This window comes from Dipodomys ordii, unplaced genomic scaffold (genome assembly GCF_000151885.1).
Source record: "Dipodomys ordii isolate 6190 unplaced genomic scaffold, Dord_2.0 Scaffold197, whole genome shotgun sequence".
In the NCBI taxonomy this organism is placed as follows: Eukaryota; Metazoa; Chordata; class Mammalia; order Rodentia; family Heteromyidae; genus Dipodomys; species Dipodomys ordii.
In genome coordinates, this window is record NW_012267413.1 from 1,190,916 (window position 1) to 1,217,144 (window position 26,229).

The 26,229-nt window shown below is 40.3% G+C and overlaps 1 protein-coding gene across 1 annotated transcript in view; it reads left to right on the forward strand.

The window, feature by feature from the left end:
* Nucleotides 1-1,577: 1,577 nt before the first annotated feature.
* The window catches only part of LOC105999722 (guanylate cyclase soluble subunit beta-2-like), a 48,040-nt gene continuing 23,388 nt past the window's right edge, over nucleotides 1,578-26,229 (forward strand). The window contains exons 1-4 of the mRNA XM_013034818.1: nucleotides 1,578-1,645; nucleotides 12,000-12,094; nucleotides 22,479-22,639; nucleotides 25,912-26,011. Coding sequence (XP_012890272.1) covers nucleotides 12,028-12,094; nucleotides 22,479-22,639; nucleotides 25,912-26,011 — 328 coding nt within the window. The 5' untranslated portion in view covers nucleotides 1,578-1,645; nucleotides 12,000-12,027. The remainder of the gene's footprint in view (nucleotides 1,646-11,999; nucleotides 12,095-22,478; nucleotides 22,640-25,911; nucleotides 26,012-26,229) is intronic.

The following is a 26,229-nucleotide window of genomic DNA, read 5'->3' on the forward strand; positions in this document are numbered from 1 at the left end:
TGTGGAATTGAACCCAGGGCCCTCATGCATGCAAGGCAAGCGCTCTACCACTGAGCCACCTTCCCAGTCCCTCTTACCCGTATTCTGACTCCTGGACCCCACATGTTGAGCAATACATCATTGTTCAGGTTGTATGTTCTGTAAGAAGCGTGGCTGTGGCCTTCCAAGCATTGATGCTCGATGTGTGCTTAACATATTATATCATCTAGCTGGCCTTATGAAGAATGGCACATCCCAGCACCACTTTCCAGATGAAGTAACAGAAAGTGGGGGAGACTGAAGGGGTCAAGATCAGGGTCAGACAACAGGTAAGACTGAGGGTCAGCAATCAGCTGGTTGGTTCTGACTTCAGAATCATTCCTCCATGACCCTGCAATAGCCCTCCAGCTGAGAAAGCACGATCATTTCCCGCTTAGCTCATGAGAAGACTAGGTTCAGAGAGGTTTGACAGCTTACCCAGACACATAGCTTCAAGACACAGAAACAGAAATCTATTTGTCTCCAGAGCCCAAACCTTTTCCTTTCAGGAGCTATACCTCTCTCTGGGTTCAAAAGAGGGATTATTATGGTAGGGAGTCCCTCGTTCCCCATCCAGAAGCCAGCCAGTATAGTAAGCAGGACTAGAGCTGGAATGAGGACAATCATGGTTACAGGACAAGGACTGGGATAACTTGTAACATTTTCAGATTTTTTTTGTATTCCCTCCCTCTCTTCTTTCCTTCCTCCCTTTCTTCCATCTTTCCTTCCTTTCCCTTCCTCCTTCCCTCCCCCCTCTCCCTGTCCATCTCTCCTTCTTCCTCTCTCTCTCTCCTTCTCTCTCATTTCCCCCTCTCTCTTTCTCTCTTTTTTTCTCTCTCTCCCCCCAGGACTGGAGCTTGAATTCAGGGCCTGGTCTCTGTCTCAGACTTTTTCACTCAAGGCTTGTGTTCTACTTCCTAAACCACAGCAGTTTTGTTGTTGTTGTTGGTGGTGGTGGTCATAGGGCTTGAACTCTGGGCTTGAACACTATCCCTCAGCTCTTCACTCAAGACTAGCACTCTACCACTTGAGCCACAGCATGACTTCTGGTTTTCTGGTAGTTTATTGGAGATAAGAGTCTCATGGATTTTCCTGCCTGTGTTGGCTTTGAACTGGAATCCTTAAATCTCAGCCTCCTGAGTAGCTAGGATTACAGGTGTGAGCCACTGGCACCTGGCCCACAGCAGTTTTTTTTTTCCCACAGCAGTTTTTGATGGTTAGTTAGAGATAAGAAATGTAAGCCAGGCTTGCACCTGTAATCTTCACTACTGAGTAAGGTTGTTGTTCTAGGCTAGCCCAGACAGAAAAATCTATGAGACTCTTACCTCCAATTAACCACTGAAAAGCCAGAAGTGGAGCTGTGCTTCAAGGGGTTCCCTGTGTGGGGAGTAAACACAGCTCTTAAACAAAGTCAAGAGAATCCAGGAAATGTTGTAATTTGGGTCCTCCAAGTTTTGGGTCTTGGTGTGCATTTCCTAAGGGGACATAACGGAAAGGTCAGTGAGGATTTCATGCTTCATTATACACATCTTCCCTCTCATTCTATGTTCTAGTACGGATTTATTAACACCTGTCTACAGTCGCTGGTCATAGAGAAGTTTGGTGAAGAGACATGGGAAAAATTGAAGTAAGTCTGTTAAAGAGACAATGGAGCCCTGGGAGCCACCAGTGAAGTTTCAGGTCCTTAGCTGGTCATGGGGTTTGCTGACTTATGATTAAGCCAATTAGGTGACTAGCCTTACTATAATGTTACGATGACCATTCTCAAAAAGATTCAGTTGCTAAAAATATTAGTTCTTACTTAGAGCCAGAAAAGAAATGGATAAAGCACATCTGATGTTAAGGAAAGTATCAATCTCTTGAATTTTCATCTCTTGAATTTTCATTTGCTGTTTTTGTTTTTGGTGATGCTGGGATTTGAACTCAAGGTCTGGCACTTGCTAGTCAAGCACTTGCTTTTGCTTAGGATTAGCCTCAGACTGACCTCCTACCTTTATCTCCCTTGTAGCTTGGATTATAGGCATTTTCCTTAACACCTGGCTTTTTCTTTTTTTTTATTGTGAAAATACTGTACAGAGGGGTTACAATTACATGAGCAAGATAATGAGTACATTTTGTATCAAGCATTGTAGCCTCCTCCTTTGTTTCCCCTTCCCATCCTTCCCCCGCCCCCAACTCAATCCTCTCCCTCCCCCAAAGTTGTAAAGTTCGTTTTCGATATAACAACTTGTACAAGGTCTTGATAACTTTTTGCCCTGGTGGATCCTCCTATCTCTACCTTCTAAGTGGCTAGGATTGCAAGTATGAGCTATTCTGCTTGGCTCTCATTTGCTCTGTTTTTAATCACAGAAGAGAAAATAATGATTATTATTTTCATCACATACCAATGGAGTTTCTGGTCAGAAGAAAAGACGACTCTTCTAAATTTGACCAGAATAACTCCTTAGACATTCTCTAGTTAATTCTTAGATTTCCATGCCCCTAGCTAGCAATCCCTGTCATTTATATCTGCAAATACTTTCCTATGTGTTCCCAGTAATCACATGTTGTCTAGCTGCTTTCTTGGAGGCTCTCAGCCTTCATGTTACAGGTCAGTCAGCTGATCCTATAAGGAGAAGAGACTACAAAAATATGAAAGGATGGGTTGGCTGCCTTCGTTAACCAATGACATACAAACTGAAGCAAGTAGGTGTTGGTTTGCCAGTTAAATCTCCAAATATTTAGGTGATAATAATCACTTCTAGTAAAGTTGCAGCAAAATGGGTAATGGTTCATGGCATTGTCACTCAGTGCAGACCTTTTGGAAAACAGTTTTGATAGCTTGTACTAAGAGCTGTAAAGGATCAGACTTTTTGAAGTCACAAGCCTATTCCTGAGAATCTCTTCTCTTGGAAGCCTACACTTTTACAAAAACATATGTAGACACACATACGCAAGAAGATGAGATGTGGCTTGTGTCTATTAAAAATATGAGAAAAATGAAGTTGTCCATGGTTCAAAAACAAAACAACAAACAGATGGAATGACAAAAGAAATGTCATCCATTGTATGATGATTGCAAAGGTCAGTAGATGATCTGTCCAATTTCATAACCATCTTAAGAAACAACAAACGAATAAACATTTACACAGATTTACTTGGTCAATCACACAAATGAAGCATTAAGAGACAGGCTTTTCCTAATACCTATTACTCAAGCTTCTTTTTTCTCTTTCTCAATTTTTTTCTATGTGTTTAAATTTCTCTTTATATAAAATAACTTGAGCCAGGCACTGGTGGCTCATTCCTGTGATCCTACCTATTCAGAAGGCTGGGATCTGTAAGATCATGTTTTGAAGCAATCCTGGGAAGAAAAAGGACTCCATTTTTAATTAACAAGCAAAAAGTTGGATTGGAGGTGTGGTTCAAGTAATAGAGTACCAACATGAGCAAACAAGCTGATCAAGTAAGCAAGAGGCTCTGAGTTCATGTCCTTGTGCTGGTATGTTGTATACTTTAGATCTATTTGATATAAATAATGATTTAAAACAAGGCACAGGGGGCACATGGCTATAATCTTTAGCTAACCAGGAGGCTGAGCATTTTCAGATCCCATGAGTCTCCATCTGTAATTAATCAGCAAAAACTAGGGCTAGAGAGGTGGCTTAAGTGGTAGAGTACCAGCTAAGCAAGTGTGAGGCTCTGAGTTCAAACCCTCATACAAGAAAAAATGAAAGTTTCTCACTCTTCTTGCCACCTCAAAATTTCAAAATAGCTAGAACTAAGCCTACAATGACTTCCCTACAACTATGTGGTTAAATTGAAGTAGACTGGGTATAGCTTCACATCCTGGGCCCATAGAGCCCAGTATTGGTGCAGCCTATTCCTGCACACATGGTGACCTGGCACCCAGGACCATGTTTTCAACAACTAAGGGGTGTTTTGTTTGAAGCTCCACAAGTTTGAGTAGAAAAAAGAGTAAACTCAGGAAGAACAGAGGAAGGAAAGAACTGAACACTTCCCTTGGAAAAGGCACCATACACAATTATCTTATTAAAACCCAAACAAAAATACTGTAAAGCAAATAGTTTGTTTCACAGAAAGAAACTGAGTCCCAGAAAGGCCCTTGTGGGACATAGCACAGTAAGCAGATTGCCAGGCCTCAAAGACACCTCTTTCTACTTGGCCACTCTGTGCAGGAAGGAATCCCAGTTTGTGACTTCCACCAAGTCTCTGGATGGAAGGAAAGAGTATCCATTTATACATGCATCTACTGAGCTCCTGTAGTGTTCCTGGTACTGTGGAAAACATTGGCAGATTAAAGAACAAAACCCGTTGCCTGGGTGTTTTTTATAATCTGCCCTAACGTTACATTTACCCCTGGAAGGCAGGAACTGGGGTATGAAAGGCCATGTACCATGGGACATTGGGATCACTGACTCTGCCACAAATTGGACAGGGAGAAGTCAGCCAAAGCCCTGTGCTCTCTTGCCTGCTGAGGATTCCTGCCTCTACCCAGGGGTGATCAGACTTAGGAGGGGGTGGGGTGGGAATAACAGACTGTGATATGGATATCGCGAAGTGGGGTGAGGACCAAGATTTCCATTCTCAGAAGTCGACATAGTTGCAAGTCCATAGCAAGCTGTCATTAGATTCACTAAAGATACAACAGCCCAGAAGCATTGCTTACTTTATATGACCTGGAACCAAAATATTTAACCACTCGATGCCCTAGATATTTCATTACAGAAGAGTAATCTCTCTGGGAGGACTTGTTGCAGGTGTTAAATAAGACAATACATAACAGTCAGAAAAAAATGCCTAGCCTGTGGTGAGTGGTAGATAACAGTCAGCGGTTGTAATAGAAGTCGCTCTCTGTTCACTTATGTCTGGGATGTGGATCTTCAGAAAAGATGGGGAGGTGCAGAAGGACAGCAACATGTGTGTCTTGCTGGACCAGCTTTAAGCCAAGGTCCTTTAGAACCTGGGCAGGTTGCTTCACCTCTGAATCTTTCACTGCTCATAGATGAAAGGGGAATGATGCACCTATCTTCTAGGATTGAGGACAGGATCAAGTGGACCAATCTATCCCATAGTAACTAGTAGGAACTCGGTGGGCCTCATTGTCCCTCACTTCCATTACACAGATGCAAGACCAGAGGCAGGTTGCATTTGGCATTAGAAATCATTTGGTTACTAGTCACATAACTGTGTTGTCCCTCTGAGGGAGCACATGCTCTTCCCAGCTCCCTTCTTTACCCAGAGGAGACCATGCTTCTTGAGTGAGCATGACTTGATAGGTAGCTCTGTCTTGCTCCATTTTTCAGACTGGTATTCCTGACACCCAGTGCCAGTTAACATCTAGCTCTTTCTTGAGGGACTAATGACCAGCCCATGAGTGGGCAGGACTGATTTTTGGTTCAAAAATTAATCTTATGTTATCTGATTTCCTGGTTAGGAACTTTGCCTCTAGCTCAGTGTCCTTTCATAGGGGAAAGACCAAGAGTCAGGAAATATCCAGAAATAACCAGAGATAGCTGAAGTATTTAGAAATAGTCATAAGAGCATTGGATTCACCTCTGTCCATAGCCAGCAGCTGGGATATGCTAGTTATTTAAGGGAGGCCTTTCGCTTTTTCCTGCATCACAGAGAAGGTATAACACAATCAGATACTGGAATCCCAAATGGTGGAAGTACTCAGAACATCATTATAAATCTAAACCTAAGAGAAAAATAGGTTTCCATATGTAAACATGGGGAAGAGACCTTTCTCTTGTTGGATCCTGGTGTAATTTCATTGACAGAATAAATGTCATTTTCCCATCCTTCCAGGAAAGTTGTCTTGAACAAACCTGGACTCCAACTTAGAATAAGAGGGTAAAGTTTACAGGGGAACCATAGAAATGGGGAAACATATCTGGGCAATGTTCTGAGTCTGTGTCTCTAGGTTTTCTCTCTTCATTTTCAGAGTTTCTGCTTAGTTGAGTTCATATACTGAGCATGAGGTGCTTAGGTGATTGCATCAGAAATGTATTTTTTAAGCCAAAGTCAAGCCTATCTAACAAGCCCAATCAACTATGAAAATTGCATTGTATTAGAGAAAAAAAACTCTGCAGTACAGAAAAGGCAGCTTATAAAACACAAATTAAGGCAAGATTATTTTCTGTGAAAAAGGATTTGCTTCAGGCTACATTTAATAACAAATTCCCTAATGCTTTTAAAATTGATTTTTTTTTTGCTGAAAAAGAGAAAACCTATCAATTCCCACACAAATTTTAAGAAGAAATGATGAGATAAAAACAACTATGTCTCCAGCCCTTATGACATAGATTTTATTTTATATGAAATAATCAGAAACAGATGTTTCTTCTCCTCTGCCTACATTGTTGATTTCCCTCTCATTTAGTCTAGATTTATGGATTTCTAATTATGACCCACTCTTTTTATAACTCCTTTGGCTAAAACCTCTCCCAAAATTCAACAATAAGAGGTGACTAATAGATTAAGAATAGCAAGGTTTGGGGAACCAGATAAGCCTTTATATCTTGCCTGGATCACTCACTAGTTATTTGACTTGGGCAAGTTTGTCCATTCAACAAGTGCTTATGTAGCTCCTAAATAAGCATGTGCTGAGCAGTGTTCTGGGCACTGGGGACAGTCATGATGTGTACAACAAGGAGATACGATGTCTCTGGGAAATATTCCAAAAGTGAGGGGGGGTAGAGGGGACAGAAAATAAATAAATAAGCCAGTGAGCAAAAGTCCTTCAAATTTTGCAGCGCACTATGAAATTATAGAGCATTCGATAGTGGTAGCGAAGAGGCATGTTAGTTTTTCTAAGGTGATTAGAAGTCTCTGCAAAAGTAAGGTCTCCACTGAAAGGAAGGACAGAGCATACCTTGGGTCATGGGAGTATTTGGGTTCCAGGCACAGAGAATAGCAAGGGCATAGGTTCTAAGGTGGAGTTGAGCCTGGCGAATCAGAGGCCCAGAAAACAATCCAATGTAATTAGAATATGATGGCTTGAATTGTCTGACAGAGATTAGAAATTCCATTCTAATTGCTTGGGTTACTGAAGCCTCTGGCCTTGGTTGCATTGTACAAATAGAGGTTAACACTTCATCCACTCAAAAGGATGGATGCAGCTAACAGATGTGGTAATTAATAGCCCCTGGTACATTGATGGGGACTTTAGCCCTGTGTTTTGCTTGCAAGGATCTCTGACCTACTATGTGAGTGGAAGAATGTTAGGGTCAGGGCTCAATGGACCTTCAAGGAGCTCAGCTGCAGAACACGGAGAGAAGGCTCAGAGGAAATAGGAGGCAGCAGCTGGCCACATCTGTGTCTTTCCTCATACTTGTTCTGTTTTCCTGGCTCCTTCTGAAAGTCTCTTAATTTCTGCTTCTTCCAAACTTTTCTTCATGCCCTTTAACTCAAGAGCTTGCCATCATCTGACTGGCTCTGTTTTCAGGGTCTCTGTTCCAGATGCCTGATAGGCCTGTAGATTAGTGTATTGAATGCATTTTAGATTTGGTGATATTTCCAATGTATGATGGGTTCATTGGGATGTCACCCAATCTTTAAGTCAAAGAGCTCCTCTATTTCAAAACATGATTCAAGTCAATAAAAAGCAAAATGGTTCCCATTCTTCCTCCTTTATGCTATACCTTCTTCATCTTACCAACTTGTCAGACCTCTTATCCCTTCGTACAGGCTTAAAAGCCCCTTTTCTCCACGTGCTTTAGTGTTGTCCTAAATAAAGGTTAGTTACAAAATGGTGGAGACAGGGCATTACTGCCACTACTATTTTGAACCAGGAATCCCAGCTACTCAGAGGTGGAGGCAGGAGGATCATGGTTAGAAGCTGGCCCCAGGCAAAAAGCACACGATCCTATCTAAAAAAGAACTGAAGCAATAATGGGCTAGGGACATAGCTTAAGTGGTAGAGCATCAGCAACTCAAGTTGTTGAAGTCTAACCCCTGTACCAACCCCTGTACCAAAAGCTAGCCAAAAGCAGAGAGCTATTATTCCTTGAGGCTATCTGAAAGTGTTGCCTTTCTTTCCCTCTGCTCTATTTCTGGATAGGAACCTGTTGATTGACTTTTTTTCTGCCTTAACCCACAGGCCATTAATTGGTCCCTTAGAAATCCATGTAGCCAGACTATTTCACTTGGGAGACACAGTCTCCAAAAGATCATATTAAAGCACCTAGTGATGTAGGAAACATTTTTTAAAAATACAGCTTATTTTATAATATTATTTGCTTTAAGTAGAACTGTTTCTTTTCTAGAAAAAAAATCATTACAGGCAAGAATTGAGAGCTTCTGTTTTGTTTAGTGGGATTACATGGGAGATAAATCTAGGATAAATAGAGGCAGATATATTTTTTTCCCAACACAGATATTATGAAATCTGAACCTATATAATTTCAAGACCTCCCTTTAAAAAGAATGTAAAAATTATGAATAGAAATTTAGCTGCAAAAGTAAGTCCTTATTTTTTTTTAGAATGGAGGAAATAAATTAAAGCTGATGGCTAACATAAACACTAGAGCCTCAAAGACAAAGGTTTTATTCTTAGCATTCATTAACTGACTTGCTTTGTTTCCTTCCCTCTTTGACTGCAGTTGGTTTCCTGTTCATGATACAATTATTTCACATCATCTTCTATAAGGAGAAAAGGATATTCATATAATATAACCAGTTAGAGATGGATTTTGTCATGTGCTCTTTTCATTGGATGCTTAGACAAATTTTTTTGTACCAATCCAAAACATTCTTGTGGAGGTGTGCCTTTTTCCTGGAAAGAACTTCAGCCTAATGTTCCTCTACCTGCCCACCTTTAGGGCCAAATGGTGCCCACAAGGAATGTGCATAAACTGTCTTTGGAGACTTTCTGGAAGGTTATATTAAGGTTTGAATGCTGTAAACTTTACCAGAGAGTAGGTGGTACTGGGCCTAGGTAGCCCAAAGCCCCATCTGTAGACATTTAGTGTGAACCCCCAATTTGAGATAGCCCAAGCTAGATAGGGCTGGGAGGGGCCTCTTTCTCCCTATCCTGAAGAAAGCTTCAAATGCAAATTCTTGGTTTACACCAAAAACTTTTCAAGTGCGTTATATTCTTAGAGAGCTTTCGTGCCTTTCAAAATTCTGAGAGACCTCAAGGAGCTTTTGTTTATCTATTTCTGTATAGAGTTATGGAAATTAAGACTGAAAAATAAAAATAGTTGTCAATTCATGTAAAGTAATCATAATAAACCTATTATGGGTTAGCACATATAACATCTTTTAATACTACATCACTATAATACCCCAAAAATATCAAGAAGAGGGCCATTGTTTTAGAACAAATTTCTTTAATGTCTGACTTAATAGAAAAATAACTCCATCTTCTCTTTTGCATTCTGTTGTGACATGTGGTTTTTGGTTGAAATATATCAAGAAAATGTAGAAGGCAGAACTTTAATACTCTCCAAACTGTGGCTGTTTTCTTTAAGGCTCTCCAAAACTTGGCAAGCGTAGTTTCTCTGAGGTCAATAATAGTGTTGAACCTGAAACCATTCCAGTGACCTTCTTCATACTGTGTTATGAAGTTATAGTGAAGTAACTATTATAATGAAATGCCTTCATCTGCATTACACTTGAGTGAAATCTTTTGCCATCATTCTGTATCATTACCCTCATCAGTCATCGGGAAACCAATAGCTCCCTAAATGGTAAAGTTCTTCATATTGCTGATGTGTTTCATTCTCTAATATGAGAATCACATTTGTCAACATCCATCTCCAACAGTCTCACCAGAGAGGCCTTCAAGAATGGGATGCTTCTCAGCTCACAACAGCAGGTGCAAGTTTTTCCAAATCTCTCATTTTTATTTGAAAGCTTGAGTTTGATCATTGGTAACACATTCTGCTACTTGTTTTCATTACAATGACAGGCTAACTTTGTTCTTTTAGTTTTTTTGAAGGCAATCTCTGCCAAATATTCTAGTCTGAGTAATCAGAGCTCATCTGTCAGTGGCTTGTTCAAGTAAAAATGATGTTCCAGGAAAAAAAAAGAAAAAGTGGCTAATTCAGCTCTTAAGTCAGTGGTGTAAGTGCTCTTTCTGGAAGTGGCCACCCATGCTTGTGTGTTGCACACGTGCTTTCTGCGCCCATGCACTTCCTATTTCATCACACAGATTGGTCAAAAGACGGGTGCTTAAGGGCCACATGTAATAGACTTGATCATGTTCACTGCCTCCAAAAGAACAATCTGTAGTGAAACTGGCATTTCTTGACTGCAATATGTGTTGGCCAAGAAAGTAAAGAATGTAACGAAGAACATAATAACTTGGTGCCATTGCCTTGATCAATGGTAGGCACCACCAACCAATGCTTTTACACCATTAGTTCAAATGACAACTTACAAAATGTTATTTGGTTGTCTTTTTTTTAATTATCTAAGTCATTTTTACCTGATGGCAAAATGCATATGTTCCTTAAAACATATTAGGAACCCCTAAGGGTTCCATGGATCATACTTTGAGAACTTCTGCTTTTGGTGTCAGATACTTTAATTTTCTTTTTCTTTCAGTGAATCAGAGATGAGGAAGGACACATCATTGGTGGCTGAGAGAGCAGGTCACAATCTCCACGATGCTTATAACAACAACGGAGTAATGGAGGCAGAGTGAAATTTGTTCCAAATCACCCAGATAGATGGTAGCAGGCCCAGGGTGATACTCAGGTCTCTTCTTGATTCATACACAGTGATTGTGTGAGACACTGTCCTGAGAAGTCTCTCATCAAAATCTCTTTTCTTTTCAAGTATTGATTAGACTCCTATTGTATTCCAGCAACAATGCTAAGTGTTAGGGATATGAACTAAAATGACAATTTCTTCATCTTTAATGAATTAGAATGACAATTTCCTCATCTTGCTTTTCCAGCCCCTGGTCTCTTGAAAATGTTTTCCAGTAGTCATATTACTCTCCTTTTCTTCTCTTAGCAGATGTTTTTCATTTTACTAGACAATATCAACCAGCATTAAGAAAATCATTGGTGTATACATTGCTTCACTAAACCAGTTTGAATGATTATCTGTGCAAATGTACACTGACTCTGAGGAAATGTTATATGCACCGTCATATAGTTCAATAAGATCAATAAGCATGGTGGAAAACCCTTATGAAATCCCAACCATGTGGCTATGCTTGGCATTCTAGCAACATGTAACACATATACAAACCTAAATCAGTTTTTGATACTAAAGTTCAGCCTGCAGGAAAGAAGCAAGGATGAATGGGGAATCCTATCAGAGGGTTGGAAAGAGCCATAGGGCATCTTACATTCCCCAAGGGATCTGGATGTTACAGCATCCTTCCTTAGACAGGACAGATCATAGCCATGTGTCAAGTTTAAATGGGGTTCCTGCCCGTTCTGTCCCTAGTTTGATCATAAGTTCCATGGGGAGTGAGTACAGAGGTAACCTGACCATGGGGAAGAGCAATTGACTTAAGAAAATAATGGTAATAGATTGAAACATGTCCAATTTGCTCTAGGCTTCAGATAAGTCACCTCAGAGTAGTTGTATCTAATAATGCTTAGAAGCCATTGCACCAAAATGCAGAATTTTACAAGTGGTGAGAAATTCATTGAGCTAGCCCCTTAAGCCTCAGCTGCAGGCACAAGATCCCCCAGGCTGTTTGAGAAGCCCCAAATAGGTATGTGAAGCTTTTGCCTAAGGATTCAAAGCTGAAGAAAAGTCATAATGAACTTCAAGAGCCCAACTTCAAGGAGGTAAGTTTAATAATCTCAATGTAAGTTGGGGAATGTACAACCTATTCAAAGTTCTTGGCCCAAACTAGGTCCAGGGAAAGATCTTTGTAGGAAGTGACACCTAAACACATTCATTAAGATTATGAGTCAATTATTACACTATACTTTGCTGGGTCTGTGGATATACCTCCAGGACTAAGCTCCAATTTCTGGGTGTTCATTTCACCTTGTTTCATTTTCCAGAGCTTCTGCAGAAGTACAAGATACCTTCATGACCTATACAGTGTATGATGACATCATCACCATGAAACTCATTCAAGAGGCTTGCAAGGTTCTGGGTAAGGCTCAAAGGGTTACTTTTGGCTACTTAAGGCTTCTATGGCAAAATACAATAGACTCTGATTATTTACAGCAAGCATCCTATGCCGTTTCTGGGAATACTGAATTATTGCTCCTAGAGAAAGGATCTAGGTTCCTGAGAGTGCCTGGCCACAGTGTTCTTGTCAATTGATCAAGGTATAATCTTGTTTGTTTCTGTTGGCTTTAACCCATAAATCTGGAACTAACAGAATGGAGAACAAACTTTCCCCTTGTTTTTCACATGATGATTTGCCTGACATTTGTGTCTCTGCTCATGCTCTCGGTGTCCTGCAGAAGACTTTCCAGGGTTCTGTATCTGGGAAGGTCAAAAGATTCTACCAAGTCCAAAGGAGGAAGTTTGGGAAACTGAGTGTGTGTGAGACACTTGGAGTCCTCTCCAGTAAAGAGGAGTTTACCTGCTCCCTGTTTGCCACCTGCTGTGCTGTCTCATGAGGCTGCTCTTGTCTGTCCTGGACCACAGAGCCACACAGCAACTTAGAGATGCCAATGAGTCCTGGCAGGATGTTGGGATGGTAGTTGAGAGGAATCCAGGAATTGATGCTTGTGAAAATAACTTCCCATCAGACCTTGCTCACCTGCCACCTGTACTTCCTGTTAGCACCAGATAAACTTGGGCTTGAGGCTGGAATATGGCTTAGGATTGAAATTTGTCATTGCTCATTTCCTGGACCTCAGACTCCAAGAGCAATAATACTTCCTGGGCCTCCCCAAACAAGTCCCACACACCATGCTGGATTCAAGTGGGCTCCCAACCATCACAGCTGGGCATTTCTTCCTCTACCTCTACCCCCTCTTTCAGAGTAGCTTCCCTAGAGACATTCTAGGTGAAAATGAGTCTGGAAACCACAGGATTTCTATGGCACCTTATTCTTTCCTTGTCTAGCCTGTTTTTTGAGGGGCGATTGGAAGAAGGTGTTTCCAGACTCTTCGGCCTCCCCAACAGCCAACAGAAGGGTAGTGGGTGTCAGTTATTGAGCCACAGATGGCAGCAGGCTTCCAAGGTGGAGTCATAAGTCCAGGTTGGGTGTTAGCTTCACAGTACTGTACTGCTCCTGCTGGGCTCGGAGAGCCTGGGGACCTGGATTCTGGCTTTTGCACACGGCAGCTGAGCTGTGCCTCTCAGCTCCCTTGTTTAATGCATTTGCTAGAGAACGTGTCTGTTTTCATTTTCTTAACATCTGTTTTCCTTAAAAATTTAAAATACATAATTATGTTAAATATGCCTCACCAAATCCCCAAGACAGTCCCCTTCTTGATTCTAATATGTACCACCACCCCAATTAGACAAGGCCCAGGTGCCATTCCTCTAAGGACAACTGTGCAAGTGATTCTAAGTAGGGGCTGGTGGCCTACAAGCTATTTGATTGTTTTCAATAACACTTTTTATTTTGGTTAAGTAGGAGGAGCAGCTAGATATTTTCTCTCCACAGAAAGACTACAAGGTGTTAGGTGAGATTTCCATATGAAGGTAATTACTTCCTATATTAAAAGCTGGACTTTTTCATTTGTTTATTTATTTAGGTCTGAGACTGAGACTCAATCTCAGTACTTGACTTTTTGCTCATTGGCTGATGCTCTACCAACTGAGTTACACCTCCAATCCAAAAGCTGGAGTTTTGACAGAGCTTAGAAGATAAAAGAGAAATAAAAAGTTGAGAATCAATGGTTAAATGAAGTCCATCTGGTTTTATTTCAGGAAGTCCCAGTGGCCAGAGGGTGTGGAGACTGCATCATGACTTGGTTCATAGCTCTTTCCAAAGAAATGCATCTTCTTGTTATTCTAGAATAAACAGAAGGGCTCATTCTGCTCTGTCCTACCAGCCATGACTTTGACTAGAATATCATTGAACATTGATCTCCTTGAAAAAGAATACCTCACAGATTTGTGGGAGGGAATAAATTAGATAACAAATGCAAGGCATCTAGTACTGTGCAGACATGATCAGCAAAAGTGAGCTGAATGGTGAACCTGAACTAAGGCAGGACATGGTTCTACGTTTTGTAGCTCTGAATGCTGCCCCTTAAAAATAGAGGTGGACTTTGCTGTTCTTTTCAAATGATTACGAATAAAAACCATGATCTGGACTCTTTGATCAGTGGTCAAGGAACTACTGACAGCCTACGGGCCAAACCTAGGCTCCTGTTTTTTTTATAAAGTTTTATTAGAACACAGCCATGTCCATTTGTTTACCTGTTTGTAGTATAATGGTTGCTTTGGGTTATCACAATCAAGACCATATGAGGTACAAAGCTAAAAATAGTCATTAGCTAGCTTTTATATGTAAAGGTTATGATCTTATAGAGAATGAATAATGAACAAAACAGAGTTCAAGATTTGAAAAAAAATCCCTTTGTTTGAAATTTGTTTTTACTTAAGGACTGTTACAGATTGAATTATATCCCTGCAACGTTCAGATGTTCAGGCCTTAATTTCCAGAGATAGTATTTAAAGAGAAGCCTTTGGAAGATGCATAGGCAAGTGAGGTCACAAAGGGGCAGTGCCCAGGACATGATTAATATCCTTGGAGAAAAGTCACTGGAGGGCTTGCCCTGTGTGTTTTTTTGTTTTTCCTTTCATGTTAGGACATAGCATGAAAGCATTTCCTTATAATCCAGGAAGAAAGCCCCCACCAGAAACTAACCAGGTCAGCAGCTTGATCCTGGACTTTCAGACTTCAGAACGGTGAGAAAATGAGTTTCCTTTGTTGAAGTCGCTGGTTTATAATTGTCTGTTTTGGGAGCGTTAGTAGACAACAATAAGAACCTTAGTAAGTTTCCAGCCCTTCAGAAATAAATACTCTGTACATCTGATATCACTCCAGCCTGCTTTTATATTTCTGGGCTTGTAAATGCCACTTGGTGTGGCAGCACATTTAGCAGAGAGATGCTATCCCACACCTGCCCAAGGTTTCTAACCCAGTCAACACTTTAGAGACAGCAACAAGTTTAATAGATGGATGTGTGCATCACCTTCTTACCCAGAGCCAAAGCAGATCACTGTGGCGTCACTCTGCTTTGCATTATATATCACAAATGTTCTATCTCCTAGTTATGTACCTCAGTGACATCTGTTGGCCTATATATAAGAGGGCAAGAAAGCAGGGCAAGTATATTTTTCAAATTAAAAAAAAATCAGAAAGGGGTGATACTTATCAAGATTCACTGTATTCACATACTTTGTTCAATGATAACTCTTTTGTACAACTACTTAAAGATAAAAATAAATTTTTAAAAAAAAGAAAAATCAGAATTCAGAATCTAGTAAACACACACAAGAGATTTGCTCTCAGGATGACCCTGGACCATTTTATTTTTTGATATATGCAATTTCACCAATCCAAGACAGGGAGGCTCAGCCAAGGGAAAGCTATAGGAAGGGCATTTTACTCTTCAATAAAATATACTGATCAGTTGAGATCAGCTTCTCCCTTTCTGTGAAAGAGAAAAGGATTTGTTAGTCACCACCAGCCAGGACTCTGTCGTCTGAGTTGTAGGCTCCAGGATGCATTTTTCCTTACCTTGAAGCAATTGTTGGGATTTTTTTCCAGATCCCTCTGCCACTGCATAGCTCTGTGCTTGCTCATTATCATAATTCAGGATGGGACCAGATGGCAGGTTGACTATTGCATAAGGAATTGTTCTGTACATGAATAAGTGCCTACTTAGTGTGTAAGTGGGTTATTAGTGATCTGAAGTGACAAAATTCAAAACAACACCCAACAGCCATTTAGCACAGCTGTTTCTGTCTAGACGTCCTCTGCTAAGAAAACCAGAGTAAAAATGCGTTTCAACAGTTAGCCCTCAGCAAATGCCAACAGCTCTTCTCCTGACTTCTTTCAGAAAGAGAGAGAGAGAGAAAGAAAGAAAGACAGAAAGAAAGGGAGAGAAAGAAAGAAAGAAAGAGAAAAAGAAAGCAGCTATTGCAAATTTACAGTTTAAAATGTATAATACTTTTCCCTCTACTCATCTGAGATTGGAACAAGTAGTAGCCCAGGCTGTGTAACCGACTGAAAATGGAGATTTGAGCTTGGGTTTTCCGATTCCAGAGTCTGTGCAGACTCTGGAAGACTGGAAGAGACATTGACAATGTCTATATCAAGTGCTGTGTCATCAGACACACGGAAGTGGCAATATCCTGCATAGATCACCTCCTAATAATGTAACCTCGTGCCAGTACCTCACCAGGCCAGGATACCTGTGCCCATCACAGAGTGATGCTCAGCAAACTAACTCACACTGTTCCCGTCACATGACACTCAGTTTCTGCATCTCTTTTGGTGTTTGGTTGGACTGATAGCACTGTTCCCAGGTCTGTTAGGATGCAGGCAGCTACTTATCTACCAGCCCCTGTAGAAGACTGCCCACCTGAGCTGTCATTAACCATTCCCCAGCTGTGCTGGCCTCAGTGTCCAAACTTCCTACCATATCTGCAACGCAACCCTCCCAACTTAACCTGCTTTCTCTCTCAAAAGCACCATCTCAATATGTGTGGTTGTCTTTCTCTTAAATTCCCTTTTTCTCCCACTCACAAAGCACTCCCTACACTTTAGCCTGTGCTAACCTAAGTGACATCATTGAGAAGGGGCACATATTCAATTAATGGCTTTTTCCAGGTAGCTGGAGCTATGTAGAAAATCAAATTACTCATTTTGAATGAGACACTTTAAAAGATGTAGGACTTGTATTTCCTTGTCTAGTGGCTCAGGGGTATCTCTATGAAGAATAGGTTTTGCTGCCTATGTCCTGGGTGATGGGAGGTGGGCAGGGGTCCTGAGAAGTCCAGGCTTGCCTGGGTGGTCCTTTCCCAAGTCCTGCCCAGGATGTGGAAGGTAGGCAGTAGTAGCTTTCCTCCCTCCATCCCTTACTGGGATACCAGAAGGTGGCTTCTCACACCTTGCACAGAATAGCTCACTTCTGCTCTTCCAGTCCCTAGATCTGTAACTCAGCAAGAAGTAAACACTTTCTGGTAACCCACAAGAGCCAGGCATGTTAAGGAGAAAATTCAAGTTCATATATCATTTCAATTTAAAAGTCCAGTAGACAACTCTACCTCTCTTCTGGGAAGCCAAGCATAGATGCTTTTTCTACTAACAAAGAAATTACTCACTTAATCAAAAGAATTTAATGGAGTTTTGTCTATATACACCAAAGTAGAGAGACTTGTATACTGAAGTTCAGTTTCACTCATCTTCTGTGTTTTGCCAGTCTTATTTCATCTATCTGATTCCTCCACCCCTTTTCTGGTTTTGTTTTCGCTGGAATGTCTTAAAGCAAATCTCAGATTTCCTATAATTTCACTCATAAATATTTCAGTATGAGTCTCTAACAAGATAAAGACACTTTAAGATACAATGATAATGCCCTGATTATACCTAACAAAACTCATAATAGTACAGAGGTCGACTTTCCAGCTATGTCTCAGCTAGCCATGAATAAGTGGTCTTTGTGGTATTATTATCTAAAATTTCATGAGGTCTTTTCAGGGCAATCAGCACAAACTTTTTACTTTGACACAAATTCAAACCCACAAAGGGTTTATATGAATAGTGCAAAGAGGTCCCATATATTCCTCACCCATGTGACCCACATGTTAACATTTTAACCATATTGGCTCTGTTCTCTCCATATCTGCATCTATATTTTGTCCATGAATTGTTAGCATATTGCAGATACGATACTTCTTTGTTCCTAAAGATTCTCTTATTTAACTCAGGAAATCAAAATTGACACAGTGCAATTATCTTAACCTACAGACTTGGGGGGTTTTTTTTTTTCCAATTGGCCTATTAGGTCTTTATAACAAAAAGAAAATCCTGGCTCATGTCAGTTGTCAGGTTTCTGCAGTCTCTTTTTGTCTGGAAGAGATCCTGAGTCTCCCTGATATCTGTGGAAAGTTATGTTCAGCTACTTGGTAGAATCTGCCTTAGTTTAGGGTCATTTGCTAGTTCTTCTTGATATACTTTCTTGGCAGGCAGGCCACAAGTGATTTTTTTTTTTGCTCTTCCCAGTTTATTCTATCAGGAGCTATAAGATGTCAAAGTGCTCCATTATTGATTGAGGAGCACTTTGGTCATTTGGTGAAGTAGAATCTGCCAGATTTCTCCAATCTCTGGGTGTGATTAGTATCTATGAAGACACACTATTAGATAGTGTAAATAGTGGTTGCTTTTCAAACTCTCTCTTCTATGAGTTTAGTATTTATTGGTGATTCTTGTCTAAATAGATACTTATACAATGTTGATTTTCTGAGCATAGTATTTCTTTTATATTTGTTACTTGGATTCCTATAAGAAAGTATTTTCAAATCAGGTGCCCATGGCTCATACCTGTAATCCTAGCTGCTCAGAAGGTGGACATCTGAAGGTTGCCATTCAAAGCCAGCTAACGCAGGAAAGTCCATGAGACCCTTATCTCTAATTAACTATGAAAAGGCAGAAGTGGAGTTATGGCTCAAATGGTACAAAAATGTCATGTGCTTTGAGCAATAAAGCTCAGGGACAGTGTCTATGTCCTGAGTTTAAGCCCCAGGAATAGCACAAAAAAAAGGAAAAAAAAGAAAAAGAAAAAGTATTTTTAAAAATTTGTATCAATATAGAATCTTGATTTTTATATTTTGAAATAAGTTAGGATCCTTTATTTTCATTGTTCATTTTGATGCTTGAATTTTCCATTCCCTCTCCACACTGGCTACAGCATCCTTTTGACCTGTACATATTCATTCTTTGATCACTTCTTTGCTTTCTGGCATGACAAAGTTGTATAGGTTCATATCCATGCTTCTCCCTGCCCCATTTCAGCAAAGCTCTGGTTCTTTTTAGATGTGGGTGGCATGTAATAACCCAGATCAGGTTACTAGGTCAGCTCCTTGCTACTAGAGGTACCTACTTTTAAGCTTTCTCAACAGGAAAATAAATGATACATACACGTTACACAAGATTCTATCAATCCAACTATCTATCTACTATCAATTCTACCTATCCATATCTATCTATCTATCTATCTATCTATCTATCTATCTATCTATCTATCTATCTATCTACCTACCTACCTACATACATACATACTTACCTATCACCTCAGCTGGGCCTGTGGTTAGGTTTTTCTAATCCACTGAGACAAAATGCATTCTTTTTTTCTTCTTTCAATATTTGTTACCTCATTCTCAGTAAGAAACCTAGCTCCTACCAACTACAATATACTCATCTGTATGCTTGAATGTTCTTCAAGTATGAAAAGGAAGCTTACCTTTATAATTATCATTAAATTGTGTCCAACATTCTTTTTATCTTTAGTCAGAGGATCACGAAGTTGAAATACTATTCTCAAATGGTTTAGGTTCCCCCCCCCCCCCGGGTAGCTATTCAAAACTCTTTTGTTGAAATATTGTTCTGTTACTTTGTTCCATCTTAAGGTTTTAATAGATTCTTATTGATCTTATTTGCTTAAAATATTAACATGACTAGAACTGTGCAAAGAGTTTTGCTCAGAATGATACTAGTCCCCTGATTTTCACAGTCTTTCTAATCTTTCACCCCATTCTGCCAATGCCCTGTAAATAGTCAATTGAATACCCCTGGTTTATCCTGATGACATTTAATTTTCTACAATAAAGCAGATCGATACATAATTATTTCTCCTTTTGTCTTAGACAAAAGATAGAATACTACACGTATTATAGTTGGCCTTTTTTTGAGTATCAAATAACAGTTCAAAGCAACAAAGCTTTGTGTTTTGTTTGCTCATATGTTTTCTTACCGTTTTCTATACATCCCTGAACCTTGTGACTTAGACAACTCTTGGAATTCTAAATCCACAGGGGTGAATCTGAATTTATAAAAAGAAGGTCAGCATTAATTTTAAAAAGAGGCCTTTGTCCTCTGCTAGACAAGCACTCTGAACCAAGAATCCTAGCACAGATGGAAAACACTACATGCAAGCCCTAGATGGTTGTTTAAGGTACAGTTAGTCTCTTAGCCAGATGTCTTCTGTTAACTGAGCTAGGTGCCCAGAAACCAAACAAACAGGTTTGGAACGGGCAATTGGAATGGATTTTTGTAAGTCTTCAGATTAAAAAAAAAGTCCAACAGGCAATCTTTCCACACCTGGTTGCCAGTATTGCTAAAATCTAACTTCGTTTGGCTTATCGTCAGCCTCGGTCCTCCTGGGAGACGCCCCTGGGAGAGGGACGCCTTTGGGGACCTGTGCTTTTTCTGGCAGGTAACAGGAAGCACCTGCACAGAGCTCCAGCCTGCAGGCTGCACAGCACAGCTGGTTTTCCTTAGAGTGAATTAGTTAGATTTAGAGAGAAAGGAGGGGTGGAAGGGGAGAGGAAGGAGCGATTCCACACCTGTCCATTTATTTTCCAGGAGTCCTCTGAGGCACTCAGAAACATTGGAAAGGACCTGAGTCGAACATGCTTCAGTTCACTTACGATTGAGCAGGTGGTTCCTGGTTACGGGTACAGACAAGCCTGCCTGCATCCAGCCAGGACAGGCTCTCATGCAAGGAACCCAAAGGAGGCAAATAATTCAAGTCATGGCCACATGCCATTCCAAGCTTGTCTAGATCCAGAAGATTTGGCTGAAGTGCTTTTTTTTTTTTGAAGAAATATGTATAACTTATCTCCGACAATGCCAGAACAACTCCATGGGGATTGTTTTCTGCTCAGATTGTACAGCAATTATCTGCCCACAGGTTTGGCTGTGGGGAGTTGTTCAGACTATCTTAGGAAGCAAGTAGAGGCTAGGAGTGGTCAGATGTCCTCACATCCCTGATTCTGTATGATTCAGTCTATACCTGGGTTGCACCTCAGTGTACATTCCAGATCCAGCTGGAGTCTCCTAAAATCCTTCAAGGATAAATGAAAGGAATTGTAAATCCCAGGCCTCCCATAATAAAGCCACATATAGGGGACCTTCTACCTAGCTCTCAGGACTTACAAAAGTCCCAATGTGGTTCTCCCAGGAGCTCCAAGGAGGCAATAGTTTATGGACATCTTGCCTCCTGTGTCAAGGGTGACAGGCTAGAAACAGCTGTCACCTTGGGAAGTTTCTTTGTCTAACTACTGCTCCAGAGGCTTCAGGATATGATATGAAGAGCACTAAATTTAGGATTCATTTTTGTTCAAGCAAATCTGTCTTCTGATATTTTGTTGATTGGGGTCAATTCACTAAAGATAACATTGATTAGTGAATTTTGGAGGGATTGTAAAATATTTTCAAAACACATCCCTGTCCTAACAGCACACATAGAGAATGGGGAAGTGAAGGTACTAGCTCCCATCTAAGGCTGCAATTGTATTTCCGGGAATTTCTTAAGCACATACTTGGTACCTAGCTCTGAAAGCATGTAAGGAAAGTTGTCGCCTACCCAAATTGTTCTTTATTTAGGAAGAAAAACAGTGCAAAACTTAAGAGGAAATTTGATGTGCCCTGGGATATTCAGAGAAATCTTTATGGAAAATAAAGTTAAAAGGGAGAAAAAGGAATGCTGAGGCTAAGAAAGAAAGAATCACTTCAGGCATTTGCTCTAGTGTGTGTGTGTGTGTGTGTGTGTGTGTGTGTGTGTGTGTGTGCGCGTGTGTGTGTGTGTGTGTGTGTTGCTGGTCTTGGGGCTTGAATTCATGGCCTGGGCACTGTCCCTGAGCTAATGTTTGCTCAAGGCCTAGCATCACACCACTTTGAGCTACAGCTCCAGTTCCGATTTTCTGGTGGTGGCTAATTGGAGATAAGAATCTCATGGATTTTCCTGCCTGGACTGGTTTCAAACCACAATCCTCAGATCTCTGCATCCTAAGTAGCTAGGATTACAGGTGTGAGCCACCATTGCCTGGCTCTAATTTTTTTTGGTAAATGAGGTGGATTTTTTTTTTACATTGTGATATTAGTGATTTCTCAGAGAGGGGAGTCTTTGATTCCTCATTAAGTTGTTGGATTTAAAGATTTGAGGTGGTAGGAGTGATTACAGGGAGCTGCACTTTACTCAGCCCAGAGTGACCCTTTATATGGAGGCAGGATCAGTGGTGAAGGGATACAATAGCTCCACAGCCCTTGCTAGTCTATTGGGAAATGTTTCCCATGGATGAAATAGGAAGGCTGAGTAGGGTGGGATTGGGAAAGACTCATGGTTAATGAGCAGGTACTGGTATCAGGGCTGCTTTGGCATCTCATAGGACTGTGACATTCTTGGCTTTTCATGGATGGAAAGTGAAGCTTTTAGACAGCAATCTCAGGAAGAATGGCACAAGCAGGGTTTTAACACTAGAAATACATGAAGACCATCAAAGGGAGAACTACTACCTCACAGGGGATCTTACTGGAGTATGTGCTCTGGATTCCACAGGTGTGTCCATGGAAGCCATTCTGAAGCTCTTTGGAGAATACTTCTTTAAATTCTGTAAGATGTCTGGCTATGACAGGATGCTGCGGACATTAGGAGGAAACCTCACAGAATTTATTGAAAACCTAGATGCCCTCCATAGTTATCTGGCACTCTCTTATCAGGTGAGACCATGTGAGTCTGGTCTTGGTGGTCCTAAGAGGTAGCATTGCTTGGGGGCACTGTGTACCATCTTTCATCTCTCCTCAATGGTGGAGTAGGAGCAGAGGGATTTCTTCCCATCTGCTTTGTCTCTGGTGTCAGTTGGCCCAAGGGAGCTCTTAAAAAAGGAAAGGAAACGAAATACCAGTTGGCTACCTTTATGAATTAAATGGCAAAGTAAAGCAAAATAAAACAACAAAGAGAAATCCAACTTTGTGGTGGGGGAGGGCCTCTTCCACAGGGATGGCGTGGATTTGGAACTAAACCTAGGAGGTTGATCGCAATTGGAACAAAAGCTGGAAAATAGTCAGGTTTCAGTGGCTTTGCAAAATCTCTCCTGGCCTGGATTGAGCTGATAAATAGCTTGTGCGGCCAGATTCGTGTTATTCAAGTATCAGAAGGAAAGAGTTGACAGAGCCAAGAGCTAGCATCAGAAACCATCCAATTCTGATTAACCATGGGGTGACTGAGGTGTTAGAAATGAATTTCCCTACTGGGACTTGTCCTTCTGGAGTTCATGCCTCCCTTTTCTTCTTTGTAGAGGCAGTGGAAATTCAAAAGCTTAGAGACTGCCTTTTCTTTTTCAAGACAAGAAAATGCTTGATTAAAAAAAACAAAATGCACATTATAATATTAGTTTATTTTATGTAAAACAGTTTGTGTTTATTTTTAAGGCCCTTATATCTACCAAGCTCTCCCTTTGCTATTTCTGTTTGTAGTGTTCATAAGCACTCTCAGTTTGTCTGGGTAAAATGGGATTAGGTATGTGAGAGCCACTCACCAATTTGCACTCTCATATATTTAAAAAGCAAAAAGAATTCTTTTTTCCAGTTTTCAGATAAGGGATCTGAGGCCTAGAAACCTTAATTGCTTCAAGGTGAAGGAGTTCTTGGGCCAGTTCTGTTGTTATCATGTGAACTTTTTAAGGACAAAGTGTGTGAACAGAGCTCTGGCTATGGAGTCAGATGGGCACATACTTCTTTCTTACCAGATCTTCAACTTGCCAGCTATGTAATTCTGGACAAGCTATTGTTCTATTATTTATTTAATAGTTATTAAGATTTTGCCAGACATATTGGTTTATTCCTGTAAAATCTCAACTACATAGGGAGTAATGTTAGGAGGTTTGTGGTTCAAGGCCAGCACCAGGTTAAAAGCAGATGGTACTTGAAAAAAACCGGTACCACAACAACAAAAACATAGGGCTGGGGGACATGGTTAAAGTGGTAGAGCTCTTGCCTAACAAGCACCAAGTCCTGAGTTGAGACCCCAGTATTGAAAAGAATAAAATCTTAAAAGAAAGAGAAGGAAAAAGAGAAAAAAATTAAATGCTACTATGTAGTGACTACTTTTTAAGGTAATGGGCACAGAGACTAAGAAAAGTAGGAATAAAAGAATCTACCTCATATGATTGTGGATAAAAAAAAAAGATAACAAGTGGTGCTGTGGCTCAAGTGGTAGAGCGCTAGCCTTGAGCTGAAGAGCTGAGGGACAGTGCCCAGGCCCAGAGTTCAAGCCCCACAACTGACAAAAAAAAAAGAGATAACAGATAAAGTTCATAGCATTGTAATAGACTCAGAAAAGACATTTCTCCTTTCCTTCCTCTCTGTTTAGTACAGTTTAAAACGTATAAGAATTTACATGACAAATTTTGTGTCAAACTTTTAGCTTAAATATTAAAAAACACAATTTAGGCCTCTTCTATGAACTTCCATAGTATTTTAATATCTCATCTCTCATTTGAAATTTGGCTAATCTAGTGTGTCACTATTTTAGAGAAAGAATTACTATGCTCATGGCATTTCTTCACCTCCTGAATAAAAGTAATAGAAATTAAGGTTCACAAGTCCTAAGGCAACTATTTTTATACCCGATCCCTCCACTGATCGTCAAGTCTCAAAACATAGTCACTTGCAAAAAAAAACCACACACACACACACACACACACACACAAAGCAAAAAAAAACATAGTCACTTGCCAAAATCTAATTGTTATACAAGCAAAAATAGAATAGAATCTCTCTGAGAATATGTGAAGACATTTTGCATATTATAAACTAAATAAGATGTTTAAATGTGAAAATGTACAAAATGAAATAAAATTCAGGTCACCATACCAAATAGCTATATAATGTTTTATATTAGACAAAGTACTACAGATTGTCTTTTTAGGCAAAATTATATAAAGTAAGATAGTGATGATTTCCCTTAAAGCATGTATCCTGGCTATAATTGTGCCTTAAGCTGTTACTTTTTTAGCTACGTTTCAGTGATTGCTAATTTTGAGGCAGATGTTATGCTGAGTCATTTATAAACATTGATGCATGCTCTTAATTCTCCTAAGAGTAGATTTCATCAAGATATGAACATAAATGTATAACAACATATATGTAACTATGTACATGCTTTTGGAAATAGAGAATGTTGAAAAATAAGGAGCCCATTTTCACCCGCAGCCTTGTATGCCATGGGAGAGGACTGCAACCCACCATTCCAACCTCTCTTCATCCCCTCAGACCAAAAGCTGTGTGTTCATGACATTGTCCTGCCTGATGATTAAGCGGGAGGAAATGGTTGCTTCTCCCAAGAATTCCCCAGGGATATTTTTCAATCCTTCTCTCCCAAGGAACATCTCACCAGCCATGAGATGGGGCTTTCTTGAGTGCCAAAATTTATTCCTGGAGAAGGAAAATTTTTGGATATGTTCTTGAAGGATTCAAATATGGAACTTGGTACCACAGATGATATGATCCTTCTAGAACAAGAAACAGATCAATTCATTCCATTAGGAAATTCCTCTGAGCCTTTGGCCTTTCTGTGTTTGGAGATGCCCATAGTCACTTGGTCAGTGACACTGACTAGCAGAGATCCATTAAGCCTTTTTGGCAACTTCTAGTGAGGCATTCCTTGCAGTAGTATGGGTAGATGATGCGGAATGACAGGGTACCAAGGGCTCATTTGGAGGCAGGGGTAGGTAAGCATTGTTCTGCCACTAATCTAGCTTGAATTTCATTGCATCTCAGTTTCCTCTGCTCTACACTGGAAATAATACTTGCCATGTGGAGCTATTTGGGGATTAGCAACAGTTGAGAGAGCTCATGGGAGGTGTGATGTGACTGGAACAATATGGGGGAATATAGTCCCATGCATTATAATTGAATATTATTATAGATTATTTCATGAGGACTTAAAGTCATAATTTAAACAATTTGCCTTCCCTGTGTCTTTCAATTAGGAGATGAATGCACCATCATTTCGTGTGGAGAGAGGAGCAGATGGGGAAATGCTCCTCCATTACTACTCTGACAGAAGTGGTCTGTGCCATATAGTACCAGGTATAAAATAACTCCATCGGTCCTGGAGATCTGAGGCCTTTTAGTGAGGAAGGAAGGATTCCTATGAGTTCTCCAGCAAGGCCACAGCCTGCAGTGGGGAGAGAGAGAGCTCCTTATTGGAGCTGACTCCTGTTGTCATTATTCCCAAAGTCCTTAAGCTTTGAAAAGAAGTTGCCAAAATTTGAAAAAAGGAAAAAAGAATCATGTTTATTTTAACA